The sequence below is a fragment of the Bactrocera latifrons genome, unplaced genomic scaffold (genome assembly GCF_001853355.1).
Source record: "Bactrocera latifrons isolate USDA-ARS-PBARC rearing strain unplaced genomic scaffold, ASM185335v1 scaffold_26, whole genome shotgun sequence".
Classification (NCBI taxonomy): Eukaryota; Metazoa; Arthropoda; class Insecta; order Diptera; family Tephritidae; genus Bactrocera; species Bactrocera latifrons.
The window spans coordinates 2,064,189-2,076,348 of record NW_017536185.1 but is presented as its reverse complement, the minus strand read 5'-3'; the positions used below and the strand labels follow the sequence as shown (position 1 = coordinate 2,076,348).

The 12,160-nt window shown below is 35.2% G+C and overlaps 1 protein-coding gene across 1 annotated transcript in view; it reads left to right on the top strand.

Annotated features, from left to right (window-relative positions):
* LOC108969641 (ammonium transporter Rh type A) overlaps positions 1–12,160 on the top strand; it is a 29,127-nt gene that overhangs the window by 15,387 nt on the left and 1,580 nt on the right. The window contains exons 5-6 of the mRNA XM_018934490.1: positions 3,625–3,815; positions 11,589–11,789. Of these exons, the coding sequence (XP_018790035.1) occupies positions 3,625–3,815; positions 11,589–11,789 (392 nt within the window). The remainder of the gene's footprint in view (positions 1–3,624; positions 3,816–11,588; positions 11,790–12,160) is intronic.

The window sequence follows — 12,160 nt, the reverse complement described above, 5'->3', positions numbered from 1 at the left end:
ACATTTTATGGTCCAAATGACACCGGCGGCGGTGTTAATTTAAACTGTTTACTGTTACTCATACGCCCCAGTGCCCATGCGAAGCGTACTAAAAGCCGAAACACACAYACAAAAGGTAGGCAAATGCAAAAATATGTGCTGGAATATGTATACAACGTTGCAACAACATCTCACTTTGGAGAACAGGTGGTTCGAGAATATTGTAAACATTTGTAGTACCTATTTGGAATAATCTTATTTAATTGATTTTTAAGCTAAAATGTTGCACAAAAATGCCAGCAGAGTCACTGCCTCTCACAGAATTTGTTCCTGTATTTGCAGTTGTTGTTGCAGTTGTAGTTACAGTACTATACAATTTCTAAGCTGGGTGTTAGAGCAACAAGCTTTTCGTAACTGCACGACGCTGCCATTTTGTGCTTAACGGTACAACACACGGTAATGCTGCAACATAATGTGCCATAATTTTTTGGTAAAACCAAGCCAACAACTATAATTACACACTGCACACGAGCAGCCACCACATAAACTAATAGTTAATAGTGCTAACAACCAGCCAGCAGGCAAGCAACCTAAAGCACCAAAGTCTAACTCACCAAAAATTTGCAATGATATGACATTGACAACAGTSCCGTTGCTGTTACTGATAGAAAGGAGAGAAGGCAATGGCATACTGCACCACCTACATACRTATATATGTATACATGTTTATATATTTTGGTATKCATTATGCAAGTATTTACATTACAGTGCATGTAATTTAGGTTGTTACGTTGTTAGAGTAACAGCACTTCGGTAAATGGCTGAACTTCTGCCTGGCACCCCATATGTTACACATCAGCGCTGATTGTTTTTGTGCATTTACGCTTGCGGTACGATAATTTTCATGACCATCTGTATAAGCCGGTGCTCCAATAGCAAAAACAAGCAAAAACAAGCAAAAACAAGCAACAACACGTAGCTAATGCGTTGTGGGGAAATTGAAATCACGGCATTTTCGTATATGCCTATGTGGTTGCCTTCAATTATTTGAGGTTAGGGCGTCCGGATTTTGTTTATAATAATAGCATTTTGCGTTCGCTAGCCACTACATGAGTCAGCCCATATGTTCGCGTCAAATTGTGAGGTTTTGATTTTTAATTGTTAATGGCTGCAAAACTAGCTAACTAGAAGCTAGAAAACTACTGAAACTTTGCCAAATTCAAGCGAGTTCAACGCAAAAAATTAATTCTCAGCCCAAGCAGAAACCATTCTCAAAACAGTGACATAAGTTGTACTAAATTTCTCAAATGTCTCGTTAGACATTATTTCGGTTAACCTGAAGCTTTTCGAGAGCTATCCAGRAAAAGAGACGACAAATTTTAATTCTAATTGTACTTAGGTCTTTATTTTAGTACAAATGGAAAACAATTTTTACCCCTCAAAACGATCACTTGTTGAGCTTGGTCTAGAGGCTCAAATATAGTTGAACATCCATGCAACTACCATTGTATAAGCTTCATATTATTACATTTTGCTGTGAGGCATCTATTTTAACTGAATTTGTATATATATATCTAAATAATATAGCTGCTCATAGCTACAAAAATAACCTTTACATTTTTATTGTATGAAATATACATACATATATATTTGTGTAGCTTCGCGTGTTGCTCAGTAACAATAAATCATAATGTCATCATTAGCCGCTTTAAGCTGATGGCTTCGTGTGACAGTGATAACAGCGGTCTATTCATGTACCTCGAAGCTTAACTACGACAATTGTACGCATCTACTTATATGTATATGTATACAGCAAGCAGTGAACAATGAATGCAAATGTTACCAAGGATTACAGTTAAATATAATAATTACAGTAACACAATAACTTGGCCCGTTTGTCTACGACAGGTGTTGGGCCCAATTGCAAGAGTAATTTTTAGAAATTTGCAACAATTTCAGTAATTACGGGAACTTATTTATTTTAATTTAAATACCGAGGCACGTCTATGTCTGGATGGTCTTAACAAGGGCTTCTACGAAAATACATTAAAACTAAAGGTGCTACTATATAACAAGGTGCATCACTTTTTTTTGTGCTTCATATGAGATTGAAAAGATTTAAACTGGAATCTAGAGTAGAAACTTGCATGAACCACTTTTCGAGAGTTCATAAAGACTTACAAATCCATTAGAGATAATGTTATGCTGCGAGGTGATAGATCAATGCAACTGGTTTTGGAAATCTCCTTTTGTTTTATATACCCTGATGTGATCTGACCTTAATGGAACACTGATCATTGGTTAAATTATTAAAAAAGTCTAAAAAATGAAGAGATCTTGTTTTATATATCGCGTAATAGTATGAACCGAAATAGTCTCTAACTGCCAAATCTGCCCTTATTGAAGTCTTTAGTGAATGCAAGAAGAAACCTCGATTTTTAAATGGTTTCATCACAATGCCTAAATGATCACTGAAGTATGCTTCATGCTTTTAGGWATGGCTAGATATACATTTTTTACGCTGTCTAGTACTGTTAATAAGAAAAATATTGTAAAAAATCTATTCAAACTTCAAGGAATTTCATTGTTTGATGAAAAAGTGTATATCTGCAGTAAAACCATACATATTTTCTGAGATAATCGAAACAGTACTTGGAAATCGATTTCGATGGATATGAGATCAATACATTTGCTCGAAAATGCCTGAACATGACCTGTCGGCGATGGACGTCCGAGTTTAAGGAGATAAATTATTTTTTGGCACTCAGATATCCATACTCGTATAGTTGAAAAAGGAAAATTCACATCAGTTCAATTCAATTTTCGGACCACTAACGAGCTGAAAACATCTGATCAAATATGTCTCGAAACGGTATCGTTTTAAGGAACAGTGCATGTCACCGTTGTGTTGAGATCTCTGATGTCGAAACTACAGGTATATGGACATCCGAGTGTGTAATTTTGTTTAATGTTTTGGGTATGAAGCGTGTCAGTGCAAAGCAACATGATCTGAATTTTATGCATCGTCGAGTAGAGATCGTAAAAAAGATGCTTGACAACGTAGTTGAGGACCCTGTATTCATCAGACTTATGAAACAATCTAACAATTAGCGCTCCAAAGAGAATCGAAGCCGAAAATGCAAAATTTGCTGAGGCCTGGTCAACTGATTGATACTACAAACATACTTTATACACAAAACAGCATATATATGTATTATAATATATGACGACAAATGACACGAGAACGATGCAAATTTGGAAAGCTATGAAATCAACATTTATTATTATTAACTTTTAGTTCTTCTGAGATATCTTCACATGATAAAACCATAATCAAACTAGGAATCRAGCTCGAAATCTTTGGTTCACCAGTCGCGAAGCAACACATATAACTTCATGGTCCGAATAAACATTCACACTGAGTGTGTGCATGTATTGGGTTAATACAGATATTTGTCGTTTTTCAGCCAGGCCATCAATATGTATGTGTATAGGCAGCAGATCGGGTGCACATACATCAATTTCGCATATTTGTATTTGTGTACACTTTGCATGTATTTGTGAGCAATTTTTTGCACTATTCATACATTTTAGCATGCCGTTATAATACCAATACCAATGCGTCTTTGTTTTGTCTCTTTGCAGTTACAACATTCATAGTATCGGCACTTGTTAGTCACGAGAACAAATTGGATATGGTGCATGTACAGAATTCAACACTGGCTGGCGGCGTTGCCATCGGCACTGTTTGTAATTTGCTAGTCGGTGCACATGGCGCTATATTAATTGGCATCATTGCCGGTTGCATTTCGGTGTTGGGTTATAGCTACCTCTCGGTAAGTTCGCAATTCTCCCCTGCAACACGCTGGTTACACTTCACTTTTGTCATGCTACAATTTCAYATGTGTTACTATGTACATATTATTTGGTTGTTTTTGTRCTCGACATGCTTTTAAGCTCGCTTTGTTGCAAGTRCCTGCTGGTTATTGGGAAATTTTGGTTTTTTTCTCATGTTGCAACACAAAAACAAASCTATGCATTAGCGCACACGACGCAGGCCCAAACGCGTGAGTGAGTGCGTGTGTGCGTGTGTGCGTGTGGCGCATTTATACCGCTGCTAATTAGTGAATATGGAATTCTAACCTAAGCCTTGTAGAGTATTCGGCATTCCACGCCCGCAACACATTTCATTACGCTGTGCAACCAGCCGAGCAATTAGGTGCGCATACATCGGCTCAGTTGCTACAAATTTCACCACACAAATTTTACTTACATTTTGAAATGTTCAATAATTATCGTCCATTTTGTAGGCATTCTGTGGATTATTGAATTGTGTTGAAAATATAGTAAATGCATTGGTTTTGGGCGCATTTACGAAAGGCTCCTAGGAAAGCTGTTCACGCTCCATATGCGCTGGTGTGAGTGACATTTATGATTCGATTGAGATTGGAAATTGTTTTCGCTCATTGAAATAAAAACCAATTCGGAAATCCGCATGAGGATTGTGATGATCAGTAATTTATGAAATCTCAAACAAATTTCATGGCCGGATATCCGGATATAAATCAAGCGAGATGAAGTCAGAAATCATGCACAAAGCTTCGGTGGAATGGAATAAAAKACTCATGATGTCCACAGCAATGAACCAATATAATAACTTTCACAAAAAAACTATTTCCCAGCAAGAACTTGATTTTTAGACGTCAGTTTSTCTGGCAGCTATATGCTATAATCGTCCGATCTGAACAACATTTTCGGAGGTTATAGCGGTAACACAAATCGTGAAGATATTTCGTCACAAGAGTTTTCGAACAGCTGCTATGGCAGATATATGTCATAGTAGTCCGATGTATACGATTCCTACAAATGAGCAGCTTTTTGAGGAGAAAACGATGTGTGAAAATTTTTAGATCAATATCTCAGACTCTGGTTCTGGCGGATGAATATACAGCCAAACATGGCTAAATCGACTCAGCTCTACACGCTTATAACAATTTCACAACATCGAATTGAAATTGAGTTCAACTTGGAATTCAACTCGACGGGTTGTTGTCCAGGATGTAAATTTGGTTGTGTGCATTGATAAAATTGCAATCACTTAATGAATTTAAGTAATCAGACAAAGTACAAAATGAAGAACATATGTATATAAATTATAATCATAGTATTTYGGAGCAAATATCAATTAAATTAGGTTTTCAAACAGTTCTATATTTTTACAACAGTAACGATTTTTATTAAGCTTCGCACATTTGTAGATAATTTCATTAGGGCGCTGGTGTAGATGTGAAATTTTTTTAGTTCGACAGTTGGTATCAGATATCAATTAACATTTAATTTAATTTATTACTTCAATAGTAATCACCACTTGGTAGACAATAGTAAAAAAAAAAGTATAATTCTATCATAATAAAGCTTCCGATTATTTAAAAAATAACTTATTCGGCAGTTCTACGGAAGTTGATCAAAGCCAATTCATCGTTTTAGTAACTACAAGTTTCAAAGATTTCTCTGGAATTCTCGGAATATTTGGCTTARAGGCACAAAAGCTTTCATTAAATGGGTTTCAGTTAAAAAAGCTTTCATAAAAGAAGAAGCTTTTGACTTCATTAAATCAATCGACATTGCCAACAAAGAAAATCATCTTAGCTTTCGAGCTTTAGTGCAAAAGACAAATACGTAACTTGTAAAAAAAATGTATTATTGTATAAATTGTCGGCAGTTTATAAAGAGGACTTCGAAGCAGCTACGTCTCTSTGCCGCAAATAACAAGCGATCTCTTTGATATAACGAATAACTTTAGTACTCATAGCACAATGGAACGAAATAAAAAATTTTGTTGTTGGAGTTTTGGTCAGTTATTACCAAGCCAAGACTCCACAAAAAATTAGCAAACAAAACCCTGCCGATAAAAGCTAATTGTGTACCAATTATTCATACCTATATAACAGCAAGTGCATTTGAAGCAACTTGTAAAGCCATTAGCGACTACAGAATGGAGGAGTGTTGCTCATACGCTCTGTACGACCAGCCAAATTTATATACAATCATGAGTGAGTGCCCGCGTTTGTGTTCTACAWACAAACTTTTCAAATTTAATGATAAATTTATGTATAAAAGTGGGCCACMATGTGCACTATATATGTGCGTATGTGTGTGTAAATGAGTATTCACATTTATACACAACTACATACATCCTAGAGTTTTATGGAGCATATATCAAAAAGGCTTGCATCTAACAACTAAGTAACATTTTCTGAATTACAAAAACTGATAATTCCTGTTTTTTATTGTTTGTGAAGCTCTTCATTGTAAATGTAGCAAAAATGTCCATAAATAGGAGTATATGCTGCACATGCTTTCACACGAGTATATACATATATGTATGTTTATGTGTTGATATGCCTGGATTATGTACCGGTTATGGCTTTACAACAACAATTAYACCAACTATTACATATATTGAACCTACATTCGGGTCGAGCTTGTTGATACTGTTGTGACGCTCATTCAATTGTACCCTTGATATTTCATGTCCGGCCCACTGCTACAACACGTTTGTGCTGTTGTTGTTGTTATTAGCTAGAACAATATTCATTATGATATTATCAGTAGCCTTGTTTTACCGTCAGCATGCTGTTGTTTTTATTGTTTACCCCCAGCCACTACTTTTTGTGTATGAGTGAGTAGCTACACGCTACAACAACCGCCAGTGCAAACACACAAGCAAATATTTACAACTAGCTGCCTTATGGGCAACAAAAAAGGTCAAACATTGGACCCAGCTCSGTTAGTTGGCCAGCACGCTTAACAATCTCTTTCCGAAACTTTATTATACACAAATTTTACTAATGGCAATTTCGGTTTACGGTCCAATAAAGGAAAATTTTAATTAAAATATTTGGCCTAAGCGCATAATAATGGGAGTCATTGCTTTTAACACACTGTGTCGAGAATACACTCTTAACTGCAAGTGTTGTGCGAGAAATATTTCATTATTTCTACTTGGGCAATAAATCGCATATTTTCAGCAAAAACCAAAAACCAACACACACAGCCAAGCGCCCTTTACTGCAAGGCATATCAATAAAATATTTGTTTGTGGTGYAAAATAGTTTGTTGTTAATTTGTCGTCGTTGCTTTTAAGGACTCGAATTGGTGCAGGCAATGGGCAAATTAAACTATTTCTCCATAAGCCGAAGAAATAAATATAGTAAGGTATTTTAAGAGAGTGGGGAMCTTTTGTATGTTGTGCTTAAATTTGGTTGAAATTTGAAAAACAGTGCCCGCGGGGCAAGTAAAATTATTTGCTAATATTTATGTTTTAGTTAACGAGGTATCAAAAGCTAGTTAAATACTAAGAAATGATATCCAATTAATTCTAAATTGGGTCTGAAAAGGACGACATAATAAAAGTTATTAAAGGTTGTAAAACAAAATACTCAAAAAAAATGAGACAAAAAAGTATTATTTTCATATTTATTAGAAATCTTGTTATTCATAAGATGCAAAAACCAAAATCTAACAAGTGAGGAAGAGCTACCGAACATACTCTTGCAACTTCTTATCTAACCAATTTATATACGGTGGTCGCCTTATAATTAGAAACGATATGCTAGACAAAATCAAATCACTGTATTTTTGAGACGCGCACTGTAAATTATAAGTCCTGTTATTCGTAGTGTAGACTTAAAGGTTATTATTAAATAAACACGTGACTATTTGCTGATTGGTTATTGAAAAAATTAAAATCGTTTCTCTGTTTGTGTTTCTTAGCTGGTCACGTAGTTAGAAACGCACAGTTCTTTCTTATGATTCTCGGATTTTTTTGGACTTAGTGATAAAGTGAATATACTTCAATTAAACAACGTTCAATTATAAACGTTCTAATTATTAGAATGGTCAAAAAAAGGCATGCACTTTTAAAATGAGAGAGTCAATTGTCAGGTGTTATCAAAAGAGGAAATTGCCAATGTCAGCCATCGCACAAAGGTTTGCTTGCTCCAAAAACATGGTATTTGGAGCTATTCATTTGTACGAAAAACAAAAAAATTTGAAACCCCTACCAGGAAGACCAGACCTCGAAAAACCACCTGAGCAGAACACCGAATATATTGTAGGACGAGCAAAAATAACTCTTTTATAACTTCGCGTGATATAAAGCATGAAATTGGACAAATTGATGGAAAAAAMCGCTTGTATCAGTTTATTCTAGTCCGACGGAAAATCGTATGTACGACGTCCTCCAAAATGGCGCTGAACGCTGTGAAAACACTAAAAGACGGTGGCGGATCCGTTATGGTTTGAGCAGCCTTTTSCTCTTGTGGTGTTGGCCCAATTGTACGTTTTCAAGTGATATGGACAAACATTAATATAAAAATATTTTGGAGAATGCAATGGAAACATATTCCTTTTGATAATATACCAACTCAGTCGATTTTCCAGCAAGATAATGACCCAAAACACAATTCAAGGTTAGTGAAAAGCTGGCTTTCGGATAAACATATTGGTGTTTTGGATTGGCCTCCACAAAGTTCGGATCTGAACCCARTTGAAAATTTAATGGCAATTGTGAAACGAGATCTTAAGKAAAAGTACCGTGAAATATTGACGAGWTGTTTCAAATGGTTCAACAAAGTTGGAATAGCCGTATGCCAACAATTAATTCAAAGTTTACCGCGAAGACTAGGCAATGTTGTTAAAAATAAGGGGTATTCAACAAAATACTAAAAAATTTAATAATTTGAAATTTTTMAATTTTATATAAATATTCTTGTTACTGTCATTTCTAATTATATGACCAAACTCAATTTGGTGTTCATTTTCTTAAAAATGTAATTAATATTGTTGCTGTTCTCATGTAAAACTCAAATAAAATGTGTTACTTTGCTGATTCCAATTCATAGTTTTAACGTGACAATCTAAACCTTTAAAATAAAGTAAGAAAACTATATGCAGCAAATTCGTGTTTAATTATAAGACCACCACTGTATATATATATATATATATGTATGTATATATTTTTTTTTTTTTGTCCTTGTCTTAGGAGTTTCAATTTATTGTCTACAGTAACTTAAAATATTCTTGTCGACCAAAGAATATAATCAAATTGCGAACATTTTCATGCGACTATTTTTACAACTTGAACATGAATTAACTCAAAAAAAGTTTATAGATTAATTTAATTAAATTTTCGACGATGAAGATTCATCAAGGACCAGTATCGATGGTATGGTAAATTTAATTGAGGTCTTGCTCACTCCAAGACAAATTTCGTACAGATCGTTGAAAATCAGTAGTTGTTCCGGAAACTATTGATGATGTGCGCAAGCGGACCATGTAATATATTGCGAGATTGAGGCAACTATAGGATTAGTGGGACCAGCATACACATTCAATATTCACGTTGGATCTCACACATTTTGTCAATCGCTCAAAAGAGACTCGTTTCAATTGGTCGAGTCAAAGGAAACAGCAGTTTACTGTATGGAGATACAAGATGAGGTGAATCCAGCAAAAGTTGTTTCCGCACGAAGCACTTCCAAGCAAATGGTTTCCTGTTTTTTCTGGAAAAGCTGGAAGTGTCGCWACCATACCACTGGAACAAAGCGGAACAGTAAATTCTGAGTGATATACAATCATTCGTTTGCCCGTGTATTTAAATAAATCTGGAGAACCTACTGCCTAAGACGGATCACTCTTCAACCGCATTTTTGAGGAYTWAAAACATCGATTTGATGAGTCATCTTCCGTGTAATCCCGAACTGGCACCGAATWACTTCTTTTTATTCCCGTACGTAAAAAATAAACTAAGAAGTCAACGTCTTCTGACAACTTAASAGGCGGTTGATGCGTTCAAAAATYGTGTTTTGGAGATACCTCTATCAAACACATRCAAAAGTATATAGATCTTAATGGAGAATATTTTCGATATTTAAAAGAATCTGTTCACATTATTAAGTGTTGTTGTAAAAGCAAAATAAATTGTATTTCATTCATGTCACAGACTCCAAATTATGTAGCGAGTTATATGAATATAAATATACTATATTAAAAAATGTCTTGTTTTACAAAATTGATACCTAAAGATAAATTTCCAACAAATTTCTTCTGAAACACAGCAAAACTTTGTAGAAATTGCACTTTCCATTATTTGAAAAAATTTAGCAACCTTCTTACTTAATTAGTTAATTGCATTTTAGATGTAAAAATTAATTAAAATACTACATCAATTTGCTATAAATTCTACAGAGTTGCAAGTATACGTACGTCTGTRTACGTCCTCTGCCAACGCATTGCCTTTAATTACAGAGAAAATCAAAAGTGCCCTTGACAAGTTTCAACCACGATATGCAGCAGCAAACGATTGGAACTCACACTCTCGCACATACGAGCATATACGAGCAACAGTTAAATATATATGAGTATATAAGTAAAAGTCATTATTTTATTACAAAATTTATTAAATTTAATTTAAAATGCAAATTAGTCACTGAAGAGTACTTAGGTTGTGCAACCACCACTGACAAACGAGTGCACGCCCACACCCACCTCCCCCGCTTTCAAACAAGTGCGCRTACTTACTTGTCCTGCTGTTGAGGCTGACAACAAACGACGTAGCATATTATTGAGCCATTACAGGCCATCAAAACAAGCAACGCCACCGACAAGGCGACAGACACACAGACAAAGAGATAGGCAGGCATTGCAGCCACAATTTGCCAGAGGAGCGAGTAATTATGGTGTTGGATGCACACAAACATACCCACAGCAATACTTGCAAATATGCCCGCAACAAAGCACATCAGTATTTTTGCCAACACTTCGCTTGGCTGTAACGTAAAATGCTCAATTTTCAATTTAGTTGCATGAGGTCGATTGCCGCATTAAAGGCGAGGGCTGTCATTCCCAACGAATTGCAATATTGAATTACTGCAATGACATCGCTTGCAAAGGGTGTGCAGGCAATATGAATAAATTTGATGTAGCTATGCAAACATATAACGGCGCAGCACTCAAGCGCAGAGCAAACGTCCCTCTCTACCGTCCTCCATGCCCTGTTGCCTAGTGTGGCTGTGGTTGTGCAGCGGTGACCGCGGCGCTCTGAGTGCCACAAGTAGTTTTTGAACAATTTTGAAAGCACTCGCGCCGTTATAATATATWTTTTTTTTTTAATATTTTGCACATTTTTTATATTAAACATAATGGTCGAGTGTGCCTTTTGAAGTGTCGGAGGCAATTACTCTTAAGTAGSACTTTTTTCCTTTTCATTAAATTTTTCATTAATTTAAATAATTCGAAACTAATTGCACTGATTTAGCTAATTAAGTGTCTTTCAAATTGCAAACATAATTTAGCTGATTGATACTCAATGTTTATGGAATTTATGAGTTCGTAGCGAAATTAGAATTTATTAATTATCAAATGAATTGATGATATTTATTACTTAGTCTCTGTTAACGCTATTTATTAAATAAATTAAACGAATTTTGCGTACGAACTTGATTAGTATAAAAGGTATTATTATCTATATGAATATGTGTATATTAAAGAAGTTATATCTTCAAGCATTTAATTAACTGAATTTGACTAAAATTGCAATTTTACAGCCTCGAATCACCGCTGTACTGGGCATACACGACACTTGCGGCGTTCACAATTTACATGGCATGCCAGCCGTTCTCTCAGCGATTGCCTCAGCTATCTTTGCCTGCTTGGTCACAAAGGAAAAATACAAGTCCGAATTGAGTCACATCTTCCCAGCTATGGCTGCAGCACCGGAGAATAGCAACTCAACAATTATACTTGGTGTAAGTCAGTTATTGTAGCAAAAAAAGAATAAGGTTAATGACCCTCAAATACAATAAGTTTCTTTGAAGAACTTRCTTTCGATCTATCAGTTTGTATGRYAGCTATATYTTCGGAGATTGCAATGTTGTCTTCGACAATAGTCCTTGCCAAATAATCGTCAAATCTCGTCAAACGAAAAACATTTCACACAAACACTTTGTTCCGATCTTTCAGTTTGTATGGCAGCTATATGTTATAACGGTCCGACCTCGGYATGAAGTATTTATTATTATTATTTTTATTAAACGAACGCCTATCGTCAATTACTGGTATAGTAATTTAAATACATAAACAATTTATAATATAATATAATATCAATTATTATAATATG